Source organism: Oncorhynchus mykiss, chromosome 10 (genome assembly GCF_057628025.1).
Source record: "Oncorhynchus mykiss isolate SJ-2025 chromosome 10, ASM5762802v1, whole genome shotgun sequence".
In the NCBI taxonomy this organism is placed as follows: domain Eukaryota; kingdom Metazoa; phylum Chordata; class Actinopteri; order Salmoniformes; family Salmonidae; genus Oncorhynchus; species Oncorhynchus mykiss.
In genome coordinates this window covers 34,612,721-34,635,450 of record NC_143031.1, presented here as the reverse complement: position 1 = coordinate 34,635,450, position 22,730 = coordinate 34,612,721, and the positions used below count along the sequence as shown (strand labels likewise).

At 41.1% G+C, this 22,730-nt stretch overlaps 2 protein-coding genes across 4 annotated transcripts; both read right to left on the bottom strand.

Annotated features, from left to right (window-relative positions):
- Positions 1-139: 139 nt before the first annotated feature.
- Positions 140-6,924, bottom strand: LOC110533705 (P2R1A-PPP2R2A-interacting phosphatase regulator 1). 2 transcript variants are annotated; one of them, XM_021618168.3, is made up of 9 exons: positions 5,458-6,924; positions 5,258-5,342; positions 5,004-5,060; positions 4,744-4,790; positions 4,618-4,672; positions 4,390-4,457; positions 4,216-4,271; positions 4,030-4,114; positions 140-3,925 (listed from the first exon to the last, which is right to left on the bottom strand). In XM_021618168.3, the coding sequence occupies exons 1-9, from the start codon at positions 5,556-5,558 to the stop codon at positions 3,811-3,813; spliced, it is 669 nt and encodes a 222-aa protein (XP_021473843.3). In that variant the 5' UTR covers positions 5,559-6,924; the 3' UTR covers positions 140-3,810. The 2 variants fall into 2 exon arrangements, with proteins under 2 accessions (XP_021473843.3, XP_090042546.1); XM_090186420.1 differs by lacking the exon at positions 5,258-5,342 and having other exon boundaries at positions 5,458-6,251.
- A 1,020-nt stretch (positions 6,925-7,944) lies between these two features.
- hsd20b2 (hydroxysteroid (20-beta) dehydrogenase 2) lies at positions 7,945-21,066 on the bottom strand. Of its 2 annotated transcripts, XM_021618165.3 has the most exons (11): positions 20,703-21,066; positions 18,944-18,990; positions 18,742-18,817; positions 18,513-18,623; positions 16,713-16,780; positions 14,889-14,933; positions 12,828-12,862; positions 12,648-12,729; positions 9,060-9,125; positions 8,800-8,949; positions 7,945-8,650 (listed from the first exon to the last, which is right to left on the bottom strand). In XM_021618165.3, exons 1-11 carry the CDS (start codon positions 20,869-20,871, stop codon positions 8,513-8,515), a joined length of 987 nt encoding a protein of 328 aa, XP_021473840.1. In that variant the 5' UTR covers positions 20,872-21,066; the 3' UTR covers positions 7,945-8,512. The 2 variants fall into 2 exon arrangements, with proteins under 2 accessions (XP_021473840.1, XP_090042545.1); XM_090186419.1 differs by lacking the exon at positions 8,800-8,949 and having other exon boundaries at positions 20,703-21,032.
- Positions 21,067-22,730: the final 1,664 nt, after the last annotated feature.

Sequence of the window (22,730 nt, the reverse complement as noted above, 5' to 3'; positions counted from 1 at the left end):
TGTCTGTTTCACTGGGCTCGAAGAATGTGATAGAGGGTAGCGGTTGACTGCCATCTAGTGGCTGTTATAAAAAAAAGATAGCAGAAATGTACAGGTGACCAAATCAAATTATCTATGGAGACAAAGGAAAGTCCACAAGTTTTCTAAAATAATACAGTGACTTTATCATGATATTTATTTATATATATATATATAATACAATATTTAAAAGGTGTACATTCTCACTTTCTTGTGCTTACAGTTCCATAAAAATACAATCTTCTCTTTATGTAGAGACTTGTCAAAGCTATTTACAGTTTGAAAATACTTGTCTGAATGTTCTGGCAATGTGCTTTAATTCCCTTTCTCACTTCTCTCTGTTTTATTCTATTGTCAGTAAAAAAATAAAAATAAAAAGGGTAAAAGGAGCCCTCTAACACTGACATATCATATTTGGAAAACAATCATTTTTAAGATTGTGGCTGTTCACATTTTTTTTTTTAAATGTGATATTTTGTATAATGACAACAGCAACAATAATGAAAAGGAAACAATAAAATAATCAGTAAATGGCAATACAAGTGTGTATAACTGACCTCGCAACAACCAGCTGGTCTCCTTGTTGAAGTATTGCAATTGAGACGGCCAGACGTGGCTTCTGTTTGTCTCCTAGATATGTCACCTTGGTCAGACCCAGGCTTATCTCCTACAGGCAGTGGTCTCATATGACAGGACACTGGGAAACACTGCTGATAAGGCATGCAAACCCTGTGGGTCAACTACAATGAACATCAACAGATTATTTAAATATTTTATATTTGGCTTCAGATCATGTCCAAATGTATTTATTTCCCTCTAGTTTATCTTCTGCAACAAGGATGGGATTGGTGAAACTACCATTGAATGTTAGTGCCATTTGATTGCAAGTTTTACTTGTAGGTTAACCGCAGATTAAAATGGAGTTAGCTATATCAGACAGATCAGCATCTTCTGTGGATGTTCATGTCATTTGACTCAGTATGCATTTACAGGATATCTCCCCATAATTAGGAAAGAGTATCGAATACATGTGTCTGAAAGCTGGTCTCTCTGTACAATGAGTATGAAAAGGTAATAATTTGGCTTTGGCAACGTGAGTTGATCATCTACACTAGGATCTCAATCATACACCTTGGCGAGAAATGGAGCTGTGATGCTGGTTGTCAATCTAAACAATGTATGCAGTCAAAATATAACTACAGTCTTGAGAATAAGTGAACATGAATATAACTTGAACTGGAGGTTTTTATTTCCCTCCAAATTCACTGATTGTCACTAAGGAAAAACAAAATTCCCTAATCTAAAATCAGTGGTTAAGATCAGCAGATGACCCTCAACCCTTGCTGACCCAAGCACATCTCTGAGACAGGACAGAGACAGTAACCTGATGAGAAATGAGCAAATGAAGCAAAATATACAAAGCAACAGCATGTCTTAAAATCAGGATATGATCCCATCCGTGTAACAGCAATATTGATTAATAATGTGAAACTAATACTGTGCAAAATTGTGAAATTAGGTCTACAAAAAGGAGACTTGCAGTAAAACTCAGCTCTGGAAAGGGTATTTGAATTAAGAGTATTACAGTTACTGTCGATAACATTCTGTTTTTGTATAAGACACTGCAGCTTATATAGACTATATATTTCACAAGTCAAAAGGTCTGGAGGTCACATAGTCAGTTAAAAACCACATAACTTTCCCATAAATTACATCAACCCAAACAGCATGATATGCCCTTGATGTCACTTATGTTATCTATCTACCAGGGTACTGAGCATGTATAACCATACCACTTTACAGAATTTGAATAAGACCGGTCAGCAATGTAATCCATGGGAAAAATGTATGTTAACACCCCACAGACTACCTCTGTTAAAGTACTCATATAGAAAAAGGGTAATATCACGCTCTACCCAGAGGACTGAGATCCCCAGTCCTGGTCCTTTCTATCTAACTAAAGAACACACACACACCTGTCAAGAGGTGATTCCTTCGTCAAGTAAATGTGTTGTAAAATTTTCTGGTGAAATTGTTCAAAGTAGTCCTTGTGCATAGAGTTGTATGGTGTTTGACATTTTAAATAGAAAAATCTGAGTCTGTAGCTAGGTTTCCATCCAATTGGTGACAGATTATCATTTGAATATTCTAAAATACGGTGGTGTTTCCACCAAACTGACCGATAATAATCAGTGTGTGATAACAGTGCACACAAAACATACTTTTTCGCTTAAGTTTTCCCTCTACCAATACTTTGGTCACAAACAGTTGTGTTAAATAGCAAATGTGCCTACTCTGGTCTTGGCACCTGCGCTCTAGCCAATACAATGCAGGTTGCCTAGTCTACATGATGAGATTATTATGGATAAGAGCCAGAATATTTTTATTTGTCAAAATGGCAGTCAAGTATCGATCATCATGTCACCAGAATAAGACTCTCTCGATATTTATTACAAAGGAACATTGTGCACTTTCCCCACCCTGTGAAGTTCATAACTTATTTCATCTGTAGGCTAATAAACTGCATTGTTTCCCTGAGTTGTAGTGGGAGGACAACACGTCATCGTGTGACTCCAAGTTTACTTCGATATGATGGTTATTTTATCAATATTAGCGCATAAAGCCATTTCTCGCATAATTTATTTTACAGACAAAAAGATCCCATGTCGAATTAACAAATTATCTGTCGGCATTTAGGAAATTGTACTGAAACATCCTGTTACCATCACAGCTGCCGTAAAAAAAAATGTTTTAGACAATATGACTTTACTGGCATAAAAACTGTGGATGGAAACATGGTTTGTGTCACTCTGATACAGTGGAATTGCTCTGTCATGTTAATGACAGATTTGTGCTCAAATTTGAGTTACCAGTATCCACGCAGAACAATCATTAGGATTGGGCCCTTAAGGACCAGGATTGGGAGGGTCCTCTGGGCAGAGCTTTGCTTGGGGATTCTATATTTACAGTACAAACCCCCACAGCCAGAGAAAGTGAGGGGCCATAAAGGCAGCCCTGGTTATATCCTCATATTCACATGTCAATACACTATTCACATATACACCGGCTCGGCAGTCCGCTGTGGTGACTTAATGTCTCATGTTTGAGCGCTAACTTCTGGACTATCAAAGAATACTGGACCATTGGGTCCCGTTCAGTGGGATATAACGTTCCCTCACCGTTACCCCTGAACACAACTTCAGACAAGGCCTTTCCTTGACTATTGGAAGACTATTGGAAGTCATTCTGTTTTACAGTACCAGTAACACCTCTGGATATGAGAAAAAGAAAATCCCAACAAGGAAAATTACAACCATAGTTGACATTGGTTATCACAACACAACCCACATGTCAACTACAGCGAAAAGTGAGTCCAGAAGTCCATTATTTTCTAAGTTCTTTCCCATTGTCATCACAATCTCTTCACCCTGACAATACCTTACAATGCGCTGGTCACCAACTCCTTTAGCAAGGCATTTCCTGCAACCTTTTGATTAACAAAGCACGAGTGCCAGTCTTTGTATAACATCTAGATATTATCTTGATTACAAATCCAGATCTGATTACTTCAGGAGCCAAGGAATATGTTTCCCCAAGGCTCTGATGGTTTGAGAGAGAGGAGTGCTCCCTGATAGGCAAATTGCGTAGAAACTAAGGTTCTGATAGGCTTACTGAGTTGATTCCCAGGCTCTGTAGGTGGACTGGGTGGGTGGGGCTGTGTTGAGAGGGATCCAGGGCCCTGACAGGCTGACTGTAGTCCTGGTCTATGATAGGCTCCTAGTGTTGGGGTGTCTAGATGTTGGGCTGGTAAGAGGGGGGAGGAGACAGGGACAGTGGACTACCCTGGGGACTGGCATCACACACAGACACACCACCTGTAGGAGAGTCTGCTGACGCCTGGGACACACTGGGGGAGGGGGAAAGAAGGAAATATAGAAAGAGGTTAACAGAGATGCAGCTAGCACCATATTTACAAGAGTGTGTTTGTGTGCGTATGTTTCTAGTTCTCACCTGACTGTGTAACTAGTCCGGTGAGCAGGTTCTGTTACCCCGGCAACAAACAGCTTCTTGGGGGGGCCATCAGACTCCACTCCTCCTACATGGCAGAACAACAGGATGGAGGAGAGGACACAGACAAACACACGCACACACCAAGACTGAGCAAAGTAAGCACTATTCTTGAAGCACCGTTCTTACCTTTCCTTTTCAGTGGAGTCAGGGCAGGCCATCTCACAGTAGAACTGACTGTAGGCCTGGTGGGGGACACATTATGTGTTAAGATGGTGTGGACACAGTGTCAGTCCACAATCATAGGATGGCAATGAATCTGCACTCAATTTAGTTTGCCATACAGCGTGGAACTCAACTTACCCCCTAAACCTTCGAGTTGGACTAGGGGACGAATTGGGTGTGACACCACTGTCCTGTGAATGGAATCCCTGTGAAAGACAGAGGACCAAGATAAATAAATAAATAAATAAATAAATAATGGTCAGAAGCCTCCATCTATTTATTAATCATTCATTCATTACACCTCTGTCCATGCTTTGGTATGACAAAGCACTACAGTCACATGCAGAACACAGAGGGAGTACTCACCCCTGATGAATGGTCATGCCAGTGACTGACAGGAGGAGGGACCAGGTTTGAAGCACTACAGCAAGAGAGAGAGAAAACATAGTAGTGTGTATGTATGTGCATTTGTACAGCGTTTTACTACCATACCTTAGTCTCTGAAGACTCCCCCTGAGTGTCATCTCCATATTCTCAACCTGGAACAAAAATAAAAACTTCCAGTCAGTGGTCATACACCACACATACTACAGCATGCTGCACACACTCTGAAACACCAATGTGAGCACTCACATAAGATAACCTCACACAGAACTGTACTAACACACAGGCTAATGCATAAGCAAACACTCAAACCAGCATCATTACTCAGAGGCAGGCATTTGCACAAATATCCCTAACCTTGTCCTCACCTGCCTTTTGTGGTCTGGTCTCTCACCACCCAATGAGAAAGGGGACAAGGGGACGGTCTGTGGAAACAAGACTGGAGGTATTATTGTCGGCCTCTTCTTGACGGAGTAACTGACAGAATACTGAATGATAAGGCGACCAGAGACAGACAGAAATACATGGAGATTGAGAGATCAGAAAACACTGAAGGCATTTCAACACCAACTTAGTCAGACAGAACACACACACACTCTCACTCACTCACTCACTCACTCACCCGATAAGGGCAACTGGGATTCACAGAGACACTGCTCCGCCGATACCGGGCTGAACTAGTTGGACTGAACACTGTCATACCATCACTGTTACACGGAGGGAAACAAACAATACAATAAAACTCAGTCATTCCAAAGCAGACATGAAAAACAAAATGACATACAGTTGCATTCACTCAAAGAGAATATCAATTTCACTGACCTGACACTTGTGATCATGGGGGCGCTGTTCGATCTACGAAGGGCCCCTCCTCCGCTCCCGATAGTTGCGCCTGCGCACTGGTCCACTTCCATTCGTTCCATTTGTTGAAATCCCCGGCCTCCAGCCTAGCAGCGCGAGCTGTCGGCCTAAGAGTGTTCACAGGCGGCGTACGGCCCTAATCTAGCTCGGTGAAAGCCCGACCTGCAGGCCTCACACACAAAGCGTTCGATCCAATTCAGAGCCGCTAAAATCAGCGGGAAATGTACTTGGTGTCTTCCTTCTATCTCATTTTTGTTAAATGAAGTCAGACTTTTGGCTCCAGTTACTGCAAGCGACTATTCGTAGCTAGCTAGCAAGCTAACCTTATAATAAAACACCTAGAAACCCAATTCATATGGTTGCACAAAGGCTAAACAAACAACGCATTGAAAAACACTAAACTAGCGAGATATATCCCTTATAATAAATGTTAACGTAAATTAGGTTAGCAGGCTAGCTGGAGACGTGACTTTTTAAGATTAGCTAGCTGGGTAGCTAGCAACTCCAACTGTTGGCTAGCAGCTAACCAGTCAGTCAGAATAAAACGGCACTGTCCTCAACAACAATATAACCTTTGGTTTTGGGTCGTTGAAGTGGTGCATCCTCCGGTTAAGTTGTTAATTGCGCAATCGACCAAATCTCCCAACATTTGAACTATATCGAAATATAACTAATTGAAAGATTTTACAACATAGTCATCCAACAATTAGAGGTAGTTCGTCATCTGTGATTACAGCGCCTCTCCTTGGCTAGATAGAATATTGCGCGAAGAGGATTCATTGCAACATGAGAAGGCTGGAGTGCTGCATGAGGACATTGTCTACTCCTCTGACGAGAGGGAGGGAGATGTTCTGTGAATGAATACAGAGTTCAAAGATGTGTGAGGGTGTCAGATTAAGCAATGTGCAGTGTCAGAGGACATACAGTATTGTATGTAGACCAGATGAAAGGGAGGTTCATTAACATTCTACCCTCTTTATGGATTGGCTAATTATCACAGGACACTCCCCCTAAAGTCCAGTCTTCGTTGGCTGGTGATCACACAAATAAAGTTAAACACAAACAATAAATAGACCACACTGTTCACGATAACTGTGATTATACTTTAAGACCCTGCCTTTTGTGAGTCAAAAGGGTCTGGTGGGGGTGATTTTAGGGTGGATCTGCCCTCTCTGCAAGCCCACTTCCCCCGGTCTGCCATGTGGAGAGCCCACGCTGGCTCACGTCAGAGGAGTATGTGGGAATCATCTCGGATGCCATCAAGATGAGTAAGAACGTGTGTCTGGCCCGCCATTTCTTCCAGCTGCAGGGAGAGGGCATGGGGACCAAGACGGACGGGCCGCGAGGATCATCGAAGTGTGGCCCGTCAACCTGCTGCAGCTGAGCAGCACGTCTGCAGCCTCCGTGGACTTGTGCAGTCTCTTCCTGCTGCAGATGGCGTGTGTTATCAATATGGCCAGCAGATGGCGCCATGCAAGAATGAGAAAATTCCTGTGTGTGGAGGCAGAATCCAGCGACCAGGCTTGGGTGGTTAAAGAGGAGACCTACCAGGAGCTGTTGAGGAAGCTGAGGATCAGGGCCTCCATCAAGATAGTGCCATGGGACTCTGTGGTGCAGCTCTATGGACAGAAACAGACACAGGACCCAGAGCTGGAGGGCCTGACGAAGCCGGCCCAGGCCCTTTCAGAGGACTTCCAGGAGGACAGTGCTGATGCTGCTGTCCGCTTCCTGTATTTACCATGCCCCCCTGCTCACTCCAGCCAATCACACACATATCTCAGTCAGCTGGAAGCTGTGACTTATGGTTTAGGCCCAACACTCTTGATTCAGGGTCTCACCCCAGTCACGTGCACTGAGCTTTGAGTGTCACTGTGTGTTTTATGGGATCAAAATGTCATGTAATTAACTTCATCCTGAACATGATAGAAAGGGCAGTCTAAATGTTTACAATATGAGCTACTTTACATAACATACTTTTTAGTTAGAAAATACAGTAGTCTAATTTATAATGCATCACCCTTCTACCAAATGCTAAGGATCATGCCATTCATTTGTTACTTGGAAAAATGATTTCTATTTTTATGCTGTCTTGCTATGCTTTTCTTATGGACAGATTTGGAAACAGAATGTTACTGCAAGGAGTTTGGTATCTATGAAAACTATTAATTAATTTAGAGGCATGTAGTTGGCGCTATATGAAAGCTTACATATTTCACAACTTGTGGTGGGATGTTTGTGCTTAAGCAGAAATAGTTTCCTCTTTACAGTCCTATGAAGTTACTGTATATTTCTGACTCTGCTCAGAATGTACTGTTCTCAGGTTGTGCCACACAGACTGTTCTCTAGAGTCTGTGGACTGATCAGTGAGTGCCAGACAGGCTGCTTGTGAGTTAATAAGGACTCTGTCCAAGCAAATGACTCAATAGAAAATGTCAAAAACCAAAGTAATTACATTAAACATGTGTTTTTATAACATACTGTTTCCTTTACACATATGTTACTCAGTAACAACAATTTGACAGCCATTTGTGAATGGGTTGGCAAAAGGCAATAAAATAAACAAAAGTAACTGTCTTTCTATTTATTTCTAAGAAAATCAAGATCACAAAAATGTGACGGTTGATACCAAAAATTGTACTATGTTAAAAGTCCAAATCAACCAGAACATGCATATGTTCAAGCATTCAGTTGTAATGTTGTAGTCTATATCCCTAATAAGTATATAGCTAATATATGTACTATAGAAGCCTGTTTGAGAGTTGCGTCTCCCACAGATCATACTCTGCTGCACTCAGGCTATATAGTTCATGATGGATTTGGGGTCAGCTTGTTTACATCACATCAACATTACACAATCTATTTCCTATTACCAATACCTTTCAATGGCAGTCAATGCAAAAACAGTAACATTGATCAATTAGTTGTCTACATATGAAGTAAAACTTCTCATATCAATTTCCAATATGACCTCTTTAAAGCACCACAAATGTTTCAGTAGCAACCTCCTTTGCACTCCTTAGTCCTCTTTGCTCGCAGAACGTTCTGTCATTTCATCAATTTTCTTCTCCATGCTCTGTGCAAATTTCTCTGTCTGCTTCACACAGTAGGATGAAAGGCGTAGCCAATCAGGGAAGAAAATGGACAGAGCAATGTTCTGTGAGATGGCAAAGAGAGACCGAGATATTTACAATCACATAAAATAGTCTAATAGTATATTCTGCATGGCTCATTTTTGGCTAAGGTAACAAAAACGTTATAGAGTAGTTTGTTTTGAATATTTGAGTGGATAAGAGGAGTTCCTACTTGAAGAGCGTGAGAGGCACAGCCGCTGGTGTAGCTAGAGTGACCCACTGTGTTCAGAGCTTCACGGGCAAAAGCACTGGCACTCTTCAACAACAGGTTGGGGGGCAAGTTGTGGGTCATGTTAGTGGACACCATAAAGGGAGCCACACACTAAAGGAGAGGAAATTAAGAAAGCACAAGCGATTGGAAGAAACACAAAGATGCAAGGAAGGATACTGTAACAGGAGTGCAAGTGATACAAAATTCTTACAGTATTTTACCTGAACTGTTATTCCCTGTGACTTGTACTCTGAATTCAGAGATCTGGAAAAATATGTTACAAAAATCTGCCAAGAAAAGAATGGATAACATTGATCCTCTGTAGCTGTTATAGAGCATGTCACTGACAACACCAGGATAGTGGGTTTGATTCCCGGACCATCCGTATGTAAAATGTATGCATGCATGACTGTAAGTCGCTTTGGACAAAAGCATCTGCTGAATGGCATATACAGTTGAAGTCGGACATTTATATACACCTTAGCCAAATACATTTAAACTCAGTTTCACAATTCCTGACATTTAATCATAGTAAAAAATTCACTGTCTTTGGTCAGTTAGGATCGCCACTTTAACTTAAGAATGTGAAATGTCAGAATAATAGTAGAGAGATGGATTGAATCAGCTTTTATTTCTTTCATCACATTCCCAGTGGGTCAGAAGTTTGCATACACCCAATTAGTATTTAGTAACTTTGCTTTCAAATTGTTTAACTTGGGTCAAATGTTTCAGGTAGCCTTCCACAAGCTTCCCACAATAAGTTGGGTGAATTTTGGCCCATTCGTCCAGACAGAGCTGGTGCAACTGAGTCAGGTTTGTAGGCATCCTTGCTCAAACACACACTTTTTCAGTTCTGCCCACAAATTTTCTATAGGATGAGGTCAGGGCTTTGTGATGGCCACTCCAATACCTTGACTTTGTTGTCCTCAAGCCACTTTGCCACAACTTCGGAAGACCCATTTGCGACCAAGCTTCAACTTCCTGACTAATGTCTTGAGATGTTGCTTCAATATATCCACATAATTTTCCTCCTCAAGATGCCATCTATTTTGTGAAGGGCACCAGTTCCTCCTGCAGCAAAGCACCCCCACAACATGATGCTGCCACCCCCGTACTTCACGTTTGGGATGGTGTTCTTTGGCTTGCAAGCATCCCCCTTTTTCCTCCAAACATAACAATGGTCATTATGGCTAAACAGTTCTATTTTTGTTTCATCAGACCAGAGGACATTTCTCCAAAAAGTACAATCTTTGTCCCCATGTCCAGTTGCAAACCGTAGTATGGCTTTTTTATGGCGGTTTTTGGAGTAGTGGCTTCTTCCTTGCTTAGCGGCCTTTCAGGTTATGTCGATATAGGACTCGTTTTACTGTGGATATATATTTTTTTGTACCTGCTTCCTCCAGCATCTTCACAAGGTCCTTTGCTGTTGTTCTGGGATTGATTTGCACTTTTCGCACCAAAGTAGGTTCATCTCTAGGAGACAGAACACGTCTCCTTCCTGAGCGGTATGACGGCTGCGTGGTCCCATGGTGTTTATACTTGCGTACTATTGTTTGTACAGATGAACGTGGTACCTTCAGGCGTTTGGAAATTGCTCCCAAGGATGAACCAGACTTGTGGAGGTCTACAATTTATTTTCTGAGGTCTTGGCTGATTTCTTTTGATTTTCCCACGATGTCAAGCAAAGAGGCACTGAGTTTGAAGGTAGGCCTTGAAATACATCCACAGGTACACCTCCAATTGACTCAAATTATGTTAATTAGCCTATCAGAAGCTTCTAAAGCCATGACATCATTTTCTGGAATTTTCCAAGCTGTTTAAAGGCACAGTCAACTTAGTGTATGTAAACTTCTGACCCACTGGAATTGTGATACAGTGAATTATAAGTAAAATAATTAATAATAACAATTAATAATTAATAATTAACAAGAAATTTGTGGAGTGGTTGAAAAACAAGTTTTAATGACTCCAACCTAAGTGTATGTAAACTTCTGACCCACTGGAATTGTGATGCAGTGAATTATAAGTGAAATAATTAAAAAATAACAATTAATAATGACTCCAACCTAAGTGTATGTAAACTTCCGACTTCAACTGTATATACACTGAACAAAAATATAATCGCAACATGTAAGGTGTTGGTCCCATGGTTCATGAGCTGAAATAAAAGATCACAGACATTTTCCATATGCACAAAATGCTTATTACTCTCAAATTCTGTGCACAAATTAGTTTACATCCCTGTTAGTGAGCATTTCTCCTTTGCCAAGATTGTCCATCCACCTGACAGGTGTGGCATATCAGGAAGCTAATTAAACAGCATGCTCATTACACAGGTGCACCTTGTGCCTGGGCCAATAAAAGGCCACTCTAAAATGTGCAGTTTTGTCACACAACACAATGCCACAGATGTCTCAAGTTTTGAGGAAGTGTGCAATTGGCATGCTAACTGCAGAAATGTCCACCAAAGCTGTTGCCAGAGAATTGAATGTTAATTTCCATGAGAGGAATTACGTATTCACCTGATTTGTTTGATTTTAATAGTTAACAATATATACTTAACAACAGTAAGACATTTCTGTCCTACTAATGCTATGTTTTTATGGTTACTCTAGCTTCCTGCAGCTAGTCTGGGTGTCGAGGACATGGGTTTTACTAGAGATAGCTTGAGCTGACAATTGATTGGTGATGAAAACTAAACAGCCACATTCCATTCTATGATTAGTGGTGCATGTGAGACATATGTCTCTGGGCTGACAGCCTGCATTCCATAGATAAGATGTGGTGTGTGTGACTTGAGATAGAGATAACTTGGAGGAGTAGAACAAATATCAGGTGCAGATAACCAGATGAACCCAAGATGTCTTATGGTGCCCCCAATCTGCATGGGAGGTGTGGAACCAGCATTCTTAGTGTCAGCTATAACCAGCATTCTTAGTGTCAGCTATAACCAGCATTTTTAGTGTCAGCTATAACCAGCATTCTTAGTGTCAGCTATAACCAGCATTCTTAGTGTCAGCTATAACCAGCATTCTTAGTGTCAGCTATAACCAGCATTCTTAGTGTCAGCTATAACCAGCATTCTTAGTGTCAGCTATAACAAGCATTCTTAGTGTCAGCTATAACCAGCATTCTTAGTGTCAGCTATAACCAGCATTCTTAGTGTCAGCTATATAAGAAACAGCATTTTTTGTAAAGGTTAGACTCTCAGTCCAACACTCAAGGTGTTGGGTCGACCAGCCTCATTATTGCAATAATTAATCGATATTGAATAAAGATGATTGTTTGAAAAACTGACAAAGTCTCTCTCACTTGATTAGAATATTCCACAACATTTCTCTACCATAAGCCGCCTCAAAAGTCGATCTAGAGAATTTTGCAGTATGTCCAACCGGCCTCACAACCGCAGACCACGTGTAACCACGCCAGTCCAGGACCTCCACATTCAGTTTCTTCACTTGCGTGATCGTTGGAGGGGGGAGGGGGTTTTAATTAAGGAGTATTTCTGTCTGTAATAAAGTCCTTTTGTGGGGAAAAACTCATTCTGACTGGCTCCCCAGTGGGTAGGCTTATGCCCTCCCAGGCCCACCGATGGCTGCACCCCTGCCAAGTCATGTGAAATTCATAGATTAGGGCCTAATGAATTTATTTAAATTTACTGATATCCTTATATGAACTGTAACTCTGTAAAAGTGTTGCATGTAGCGTTTATATTTTTGTTCAGTGTATGTACATGAGGTTGAGCGTGTATGTGTGTGATACATTGTGTATGCTTGAGTGAGAGAAAGTTAAGTGAAAGGGAGTGGCACCTTGGTGGCGGAGTAGAGAGACAGCATGGGTTGTGGTTGAGCACCTGCCTCTGAAGACATGTTGATGATCAGACCGTTCCCTCTGGGAAAGACAGGACAGGTAAATAAAGGGACAATTCCATAGATTGAAATCATTAATAAGATTCACGTTTCATTGATATCACCATGATGCATATGTACCTTGCAACCATGCGTGGGAGAACCAGTCTGGTCATCTGAGGAATGATAACACCATCAGTACCATCACCAACATCTCCATAATCACTAGAATCCTCTTTCACCCCCATCACCATCATCATCTGCATCATGATCATCATGTTCAACAACACCAACGTTAATCTCCTAAATGTTAGCATTATATTTTTTACATAATGACCAAATATTAAAAGCTATGACTTTGTATGAGCCATACACTAGTTTAGAAACATAAACCAAGACATGGACCATGTGTCACGTCCTGACCATAGAGAGTCCTTATTTTCTATGGTGGAGTAGGTCAGGGCGTGACTGGGGGGTTAGTCTAGGTTATTGTTTCTATGTGCGGTTCTAGTTTAGTTTTTCTATGTTGGTGATTTTGTATGATTCCCAATTAGAGGCAGCTGGTAATCGTTGTCTCTAATTGGGGATCATATTTAGGTAGCCTTTTTTCCACCTGTGGGTTGTGGGATATTGTTTATGGGTAGTTTTATGTCAGCACTCCATTTTCGTCACGTTTCGTTATTAGTTTATAGTTTATTGTTTTTGCTAAGTTTCACTATTAATAAATTATGTGGAACTCAACATTCGCTGCGCCTTGGTCCGTTTCTACAAACGATCGTGTCAGATTATCCCACCACACCAGGACAAAGCAGCGTGCTACAATGGGGAAAATAAGTTGGACCTGGGAGGAAATAATGGAAGGACTGGAGATCCTTCCTTGGCAGGAGTCACAGAGGACGCAAGGAGAGAAGGGAGAACAGCGACGAGGCTGGGATTCTCGGCCACAAGGAAAGGCCAAAAAGACCTTTTTTTTGGGGGGTGGCACATGGGGTGGTGGGCGGAGCCGAGGTGTGAACCAGTGACAACATGGGAGGAGGTAGAGAGGTGGTAGGTCGACCCAGGGAGAGTGCCAGAGCCCGCCTGGGAGTCAATGGAACAATGCGAGGAGGCATACCAGAGAATGGAGTTGGCGAGGAGTATGCAGCAACGCAGGCGTTTGGAGGAGCGTGTTACCAGTCTGGTGCAATCTGTGCCAGGCCCACGCATCAGGCCTCCAGTGCGCCTCCCCAGTCCGGTACGTCCTGTGCCTGCTCCTCGCACTCGCCCAGATGTATGCCTCCATAGCCCAGTACGTCCTGTGCTAGCTCCTTGCACTCGCCATGCGAAGTGTGTCATCGTTCCGGTACAATTTGTGCCGGCTCTACGCGCCAGGTCTCCAGTGTGCCTCCACAGCCCAGTGCGTCCTGTTCCTACTTCCCGCACTCGCCCTGAAGTGTGTGTCACCAGTCCGGTGCCACCTGTACCGGCCCCAAGCATTAGGCCTCCAGTGCGCCTCCCCAGTCCGCTCCATGGCAGGAGCCTTCCTCGTCATCTAGGACCAGTCCAGGCACAGTGTTCAGCCTGGGTCCATGGCTGGATCCGCAGGATGAGCGGGTTCTTTAGCCCGCACCAGAGCCGCCACCAATGCTGGCGGATCCGTGGGATGAGCGAGTTCTTCGTACCGCACCAGAGCCGCCTCCAATGCTGGCAGATCCGCGGGATGAGAGGGTTCTTCGTCCTGTACCAGAGCCGACACTAGACACCCCCCTAACTCTCCCTTTTGGTTTCAGGTTTTGCGGCCATAGTCCGCACCTTTGGGGGGGGGGGGGGGGTACTGTCACGTCCTGACCATAGAGAGTCCTTATTTTCTATGGTGGAGTAGGTCAGGGTTTGACTGGGGGGTTAGTCTAGGTTATTATTTCCATGTGGGGTTCTAGTTTTGTTTTAGCGGAAGCTGGTAATCATTGTCTGTAATTGGGGATCATATTTAGGAAGCCTTTTTTCCACCTGTGGGTTGTGGGATATTGATTATGGGTAGTTGTATGTCAGCACTCCGTTGTCGTCACATTTCGTTATTAGTTTATTGTTTATTGCTTTTGCTAAGTTTCACTATTAATAAATTCAACTCAACATTCGTTGCGCCTTGGTCCGTTTCTACAAACGATCGTGTCACCATGCATAGAACTTCTATAAGAGTCTATAAGTCCTGACAGATCATCTCACCTGGGTGACAGAGAGGATGTTACAGTTGATCACCTGGGTGGTTCTCTGTGTTAGGGAGGAATGAAAACACAAATGAACTCAACTATTAACTGAAGCTATAAATCCAACCATAGTACATTATTACCTTGTTAGAATCAAAATGGCACACAAAACATGATATATACAGTTGCAGTCGGAAGCTTACATACACCTTAGCCAAAAACATTTAAACTCAGTTTTCCTAACATTTATTCCAAGTAAAAATTCCGTCTTAGATCAGTCTGGATCACCACTTTATTTTAAGAATGTGAAATGTCAGAATAATAGTAGAGAATTATTTATTTAAGCTTTTATTTCTTTCATCACATTCTCTAGTGGGTCAGAAGTTGACATACTCAATTGGTATTTGGTAGCATTGCCTTTAAATTGTTTAACTTGGGTCAAAGGTTTCAGGTAGCCTTCCACAAGCTTCCCACATAAGTTGGGTGAATTTTAGCCTATTCCTCCTGACAGAGCTGGTGTAACTGAGTCAGGTTTATAGGCCTCCTTGCTCGCACACACTTTCAGGTCTGCCCACAAATTTTAGGATGGAGGTCAGGGCTTTGTGATGGCCATTCCAATACCTTTACTTTGTTGTCCTTAAGCCATTTTGTCACAACTTCGGAAGTATGCTTGGCGTCATTGTCCATTTGGAAGACCCATTTGCGACCAAGCTTTAACTTCCTGACTGATGTCTTGAGATGTTGCTTCAATATATCCACATAATTTTCCTACTCATGATGCCATCTATTTTGTGAAGTGCACCAGTCCCTCCTGCAGCAAAGCACCCCCAACATGATGCTGCCACCACCGTGCTTCACGGTTGGGATGGTGATCTTCGGCTTGCAAGCATCCCTCCTTTTTCCTCCAAACATAACAACGGTCATTATGGCCAAACAGTTCTGTTTTTTTTCCATCAGACCAGAGGACATTTCTCCAAAAAGTGCAATCTTTGTCCCCATGTGCAGTTGCAAACCGTAGTCTGGCTTTTTTATGACGGTTTTGGAGCAGTGGTTTCTTCCTTGCTGAGCGGCCTTTCAGGTTATGTAGATATAGGACTCGTTTTATTGTGGATATAGATACTTTTGTACCTGTTTCCTCCAGCATCTTCACAAGGTCCTTTGCTGCTGTTCTAGAATTGATTTGCACTTTTTGCACCAAAGTACGTTCATCTCTAGGAGACAGAACGCATCTCCTTCCTGAGCGGTATGACAGCTGCATGGTCCCATGGTGTTTATACTTGCATACTATTGTTTGTACAGATGAACGTGGTACCTTCAGGCATTTGGAAATTGCTCCCAAAGATGAACCAGACTTGTGGAGATCTACATTTTTTTTTATGAGGTCTTGGCTGATTTATTTTCATTTCCCATGATGTCAAGCAAAGAGGCACTGAATTTGAAGGTAGGCCTTGAAATACATCCACAGGTACACCTCCAATTGACTCAAATTATGTCAATTAGCCTATCAGAAGCTTCTAAAGCCATGACATAATTTTCTGGAATTTTGCAAGCTGTTGAAAGGTACAGTCAACTTAGTGTATGTAAACTTCTGACCCACTGGAATTGTGATACAGTGAATTATAAGTGAAATAATCTGTAGGTAAACAATTTTTGGAAAGTTTACTTGCGTCCTGCACAAAGCAGATCTCCTAACCGACTTGCCAAAACTATAGTTTGTTAACAAGAAATTTGTGGAGTGGTTGAAAAGCGAGTTTTAATGACTCCAACCCAAGTGTATGTAAACTTCCGACTTCAACTGTATACATAGACCATTATTGTGAGTGGGGGTGTGTGTGAATCCTACCTGCTCAGGGTTGGGAATGTCCAGGAAATGTACCAACTTGTCAGAATAGTTCATGCCTACATTGTTAACTGTAAATGAGGAGTGTCAGAATATATTTCTATGTAATTGAGTATTAGATTTCACTACTAACATCCATTGAAAGAGAGAAAAGCTACAGTGCCTTGAGAAAGTATTCACACCCCTTGATTTTTCCCACATTTTGTTGTGTTACAGCCTGAATTTAAAATGGATTAAATTGAGATGCATTGTCACTGGCCTACACATAATACCCCATAACGTCAAAGTGGAATTAGGTTTTTAGAAATGTTTACAAATTGATTAAAAATGAAAATCTGAAATGTCTCAAGTCAATAAGTATTCAACCCCTTTGTAATGACACGTCTAAATAAGTTCAGGAGTAAGAATGTGCTTAACAAGTCATAATAAATTGCACGGGCTCTGTGTGTAATAATAGTGTTTAACATGATTTTGAATGACTACCTCATCCCTATACCCCACAAATACAATTATCTGTAATGTCCCTCAGTTGAGCAGTGAATTTAAAACAACAGATTCAACCACAAAGACCAGGGAGCTTTTCATAAGACTCGCAAAGAAGGGCACCTATTGGTAGATGGGTGATATTTAAACAAAAAAAGCAGGCACTGAATATCCCTTAGAGGATGGGGAAGTTATTAATTACACTTTGGATGGTGTATCAATACACCCAGTCACTACAGAGATACAGGCGTCCTTCCTAACTCCATTGCTGGAGACAAAGGAAACAGCTCAGAGATTTCACTATGAGGCCAATGGTGACTTTAAAACAGTTACAGAGTTTAAGGAGCTGTGATAGGAGAAAACTGAGGATGGATCAAAAACATTGTACTTTTTCCACAATACTAACCTAAATGAGAGTGAAAAGAAGGAAGCCTGTACAGAATAAGAATATTCCAAAGCATGCATCCTGTTTGCAATAAGGCACTAAAATAAAACTGCAAAACCAGTGGCAAAGAAATGAACTTTTTGTCCTGAATACAAAGTGTTGTTTGGGGTAAATCCAACATAACACATCACTCAGTACCACTATTCATATTTTCAAGCATCATGGTGGCTGCATCATGTTATGGGTATGCTTATCATTGGCAAACCTGGTTCAGTCTGCTTTCCAACAGACACTGGGAGACAGATTCACCTTTCAGCAGGACAATAACCTCAAACACAAGGACAAATATACACTAGAGTTGTTTACCAAGATGACATTGAATATTCCTGAGTGGCCTAGTTACGGTTTTGACTTAAATCAGCTTGAAAATCTATGGCAAGACTTGAAAATGTCTGTCTAGCAATAATCAACAATCAACTTGACAGAGCTTGAAGAATTTAAAAAATAATAATGTGCAAATATTTTACATTCCAGGTGTGCAAAGCTCTTAGAGACTTTACCCAGAAAAAGTAACTGTTATAATCACTGCCAATGGTGATTCTAACATGTATTGACTCAGGGGTGTGAATACTTATGTAAATGAGATATTTCTGTATTTTATTTTCAATACATTTGCAAACATGTCTAAAAACATGTTTTCACTTTGTCATAATGGGGTATTGTGTTTTTTCAAATCAATTTTGAATTCAGGCTGTAACACAACAAAATGTGGGGGTATGAATACTTTCTGAAGGCACTGTATGTTGACGGTAATAAGAGCACAATCTACATTTAATTGCAGACTAGCTTTAGTTCCTTTTTCATTTCCTGATTGTCGTCCCCTTTTTGACTCCTTGTTCTCTTCCTCCTATATATCATTGCCATAGGTTCCCTACCCAGGATGCCTATGTCCAGGTCCCGTAGTGCCTCAGCTATAGCAGGGTAGATGTCATGGCCCTCTGTGAAGTCTGTCTGGATGATCTGAGTCTGGCGTCCATGTTGGCTCTCTGGAACAAACATATTGACGTACAATTTCATATAATGGGACAATTACATTTGCATATTGATCTTTTGTACCTCAACTCTTCATTTAGTTATGTTTTTCCATCTCAGCCCTTCACTCACCAATCTCCTTGGCGACAATGTGGAGTTTATCTTTTGACCGGCTGACCAGTACAATGTCCAGACCTCTTCTGGCCAACTGTAGTGTCCAGGAAGAAAGGCAACTGTTACGTGAGTAAACACTCATTTTACAAAGCACTTGAATTACATGCTTATGCATGCTTCAATCTCGTCTGTACACAGGCGAGAATCAGTAAAGACTCACCTCATTTGCGTAAGCTTTGCCAATCCCTGAGGTAGCCCCTGTGACAACTGTAGAAAGGAGATCATGGTCAGAATGAGTTAGTCCGCAGACTTCCATAATTACATATTACTACTATTGTTGTGTCTCCTCATCCTCTGCAGTGAGAGGTCTCTGAGAGAGGTCAGGTCGGACATTGGGTATGACTGCAGGATGGAGGAATATTTAAGGATCTCTCTCTCTTCCTTTCTTTCACAATGCTGGCAGGAATGCTGCAATCCTGGTCTGCTCGGTGGAAGCATACTATCCTTTGTCATCAGATACTTGTAAAATTGTTTTATAGTGGCCTTTGTCAAGCACTGGCAACAACTTTTCTTCAACTGCTGCCAAAAATTAAAAAAGATGTGCTGCAATAACCAACAGGAAAGTTAAGTTTCCAAATGAGACTGAAGTGGACCATTGCCCACACAAATCCTGTTCCACCTAACAGCAGATATCATCTTGTGCACAGGGCAAAATAGTGAGCTGTAAATTGGAATGTGACCTGCCTCTCTCAGTCTTCCATTGAACAGGGCTAGGGTAATGTGCACAGGGGAAACATGATACACTCCGGGTGGGTTGCACCAACATGGTTTAAATTAATCTAGGTTTTGTTTTTTGTATTATTTATTATTGTCATTACTTAACGTTAATGACCCATTTATTATTTGTCCGCTAGCCGCCTATTGTCGGAGCTGATGGAGGAATTTAGTAACATACTGGAGGATACAAAGACAGACAACACGACTGTCAAAAAGAAGGAAGACGCCTGGGCCATTTTATGCGACAAATGTAATGGATCGGCACGGATTAAAGAGAAGAGGGACCCAAATTGGATGAAAGCGTGCTGGAAAACAATTAAAGGCGAAAGCCAAAAAGGATGCGGCAGAGGAGAGGCGGGGGCTATTTCAGACCGGAGGGGGGCCTCCGTCCAATGGAATTGATCCTCCCAGAAGATATGCGAGATGATTCCTCAGCAGTTTGCCCCTCTCCATAACCCCTATGATGACGACGGACAACTTGACCCACCAATATTTAGTAAGCATAAATAACTGTTAAATATCAATGCCTATAATGCATGTTAAAACTAACGTTTACACTACTTCACTAAAATGTTACCGTTGTCAGGCCCGTTACAGCATGTTGCGTAACATCATCATTCGTACCAAGGCTGGGCATATCATAAACCCCAATTCAATTGTTGTACAAAATGGGCACGTAAATAGCCCACTGATGAGTTAATTATCAGAAAACTCAACAGGTCTCTAATTATTCTCTGAGGAACTCGTTTTGGTCTCTCCGCAGTAGATATGCTGTCATTTAATCAGTTAAACCACCTCAAGTGGCAGTTTAGAATTAATCTCCAATCTAAATGTATATAATTTTTAAAAATTCATTTAGCAACAGGCTTACAATTCATCTAGGTTTAAAGTGAAAACTAAACGTAGATTAGAGGAATGATGTTATTTAACTAGGATTCATTTAAAACTAGGTTTAACATTTGGTGCAACAATATTAATAGATACACTTTTATTTAACCCAGTTTAAGAGTTAATACATGTTGGTTTAACCCACCCTCAGTCTACTGTAGTAATTTGTTTTTTATATTGTAGAGAATGTCTAAAGAATCATGTAAAATAGCCATCACTATGACTAAAAAGAGAATGCATTTATTTTCATAAATAAACAAATATCAGTCTACTGTAAAAATAGCTTCCTTTACATAGCATGTAGCCTGCCTTACCTGCCCATTGTCCATATGCCTTTAAATCAGTTTGCCAAACCTTTGACAGCACATACACTCTGAATCCACACCAGCAAATCCAGGACCATTTGAGCATGTAATACAGCACTGTGAAGCCACCTATGAACACCAGTCCCCTCACAAGCATCGAGTCTGATACAGTATCCATGTCTGGGCAAATTTCACTCACACTTCAGCAGACAGTTCTTCAAAAATATGAACTTTGGCTGGTTTTAAATTAGAAATAAACATGGTTACTTAGACATAAAACGTGCAACGCTCCGCCCAAGAATCTTGATCTAATCGGCGCATTGGTCAGGAATATTTCCTGGTGCGTCATCTCAGCAAATCAATAGGCAAAAGCAGTATGACGCTTTTCCGCACCGTAAAGTGACTCAAGTAAGAATGAAGGTCACCCAGTAAACTATTACTTCAGTCTAAAAGTTTAAAAACACTTAGTTTTAAATATACTTAAGTATCAAAAGTAAAATGTAACTGCAAAAATATACTTAAGTATTAAAAGTAAAAGTATAAATAATTACAAATTCCTTATTTTAAGTAAACCAAACGATTTTCTTGTTTTCTTGACTTTATAGATAGCCAGGGACACACTCCAACAATCAGACAAGAAATGTATGTTACCAATTGAACAACATCTACTGCAGGATAAATCAGGATAAATCACTGTTAAAGTTTACATAGCTGGCCATATATATTGATGTTAAAATGTACTTTATGGGTTGGTTATGTGGCTTCTTCTAACCCATCGCTTTCTACTACACATACGATTAAATTATATCTTTACATTAAAAACCTAAGTCTATCAGAATTCCAGTCATTCCAATAAATGTTATACCCCTTGACCTTCAAGAATAGGACTTGGAAATATGGAAGTATAGATTAGCCAAATTGTTTTACCTGAGCATGACCCCAAAACGAAGGACTTATTAGCTAGCCCTACTCTGTTGTTTATGATTCTGTTGTCATGGAGGACTGATTGGGCTTATTGATTGATTCGAGTTGAAAAATAAGTGCTATGGGTGTGTAAAGCTTTCGTCAATGCAAAGGGTGGCTACTTTGAAGAATCTAAAATATATTTTGATTTGTTTAACACTTTTTTGGTTACTACATGATTCCGTATGTGTTATTTCATAGTTTACAATGTAGAAAATTGTAAAAAATAAAGAAAAGCCCTTGAATGAGTAGGTGTTCTAAAACTTTTGACCGGTAATGTATATATAATTTATAAATCCCCCCCAAAAATGTAGCAATTACAGATTGCCAGTTTAAGTTTATCAAAAGTGTGCAAGTTTGAGAATATGTCCATTAGGCCTATGGATATTTTTGTTATCAGCATGAATTAGGTTGAGCAATAAAAGCCCCGTTTTTATTCCATAGGCTTGGATCCGCACTATGCAGCTCTTGCAAGATCGCATTTTTCACTGGCTGTCCACTGGTTTCAAAAACAATGATTCATTGGCAGCTTAAACTTCTTGAATTCAACCATTATTGGGTTTAAATACACATTTAGATTTGTGAAGAACCATCCACAACAACCACACTCCGTAAGGCGCAAATAGCTAAATGAGAGAGCAGCAGTGTGATTCGCATCAATGCGCTAACGTTATGTCATGTTCAAAAAGTTCACAATTTGGCATTGCAGTCTTATCAATACAGTGTAACAAGCAATCAGTTATCTGTAAGTTGCGTGGCTCCATTGTAGAGGCTGTGCTTGTTATGTACTTTGTATCACTTGCTTGTCCTATGCAGATAAATGACCAAACGCTATACTGGCAGATTAACTCGTTGTGTGTGGTGATGTTTAAAAACAACATGTTTATGTTATGCTTATAGATAAGCTAAAAATGTGCGTGAGTAAGTGTTCATTATCATAATTGAGAGTGTGACGTCTCTCCTCTGCTGCTCAGTAATGTACATTCCCTGTGATAGCTTTAGGGTTTGTTCACTGTACAAACTGTGTGCTTCCCCTCCATGCAATCTACATAGTTTTATAATAACCTCCACAAT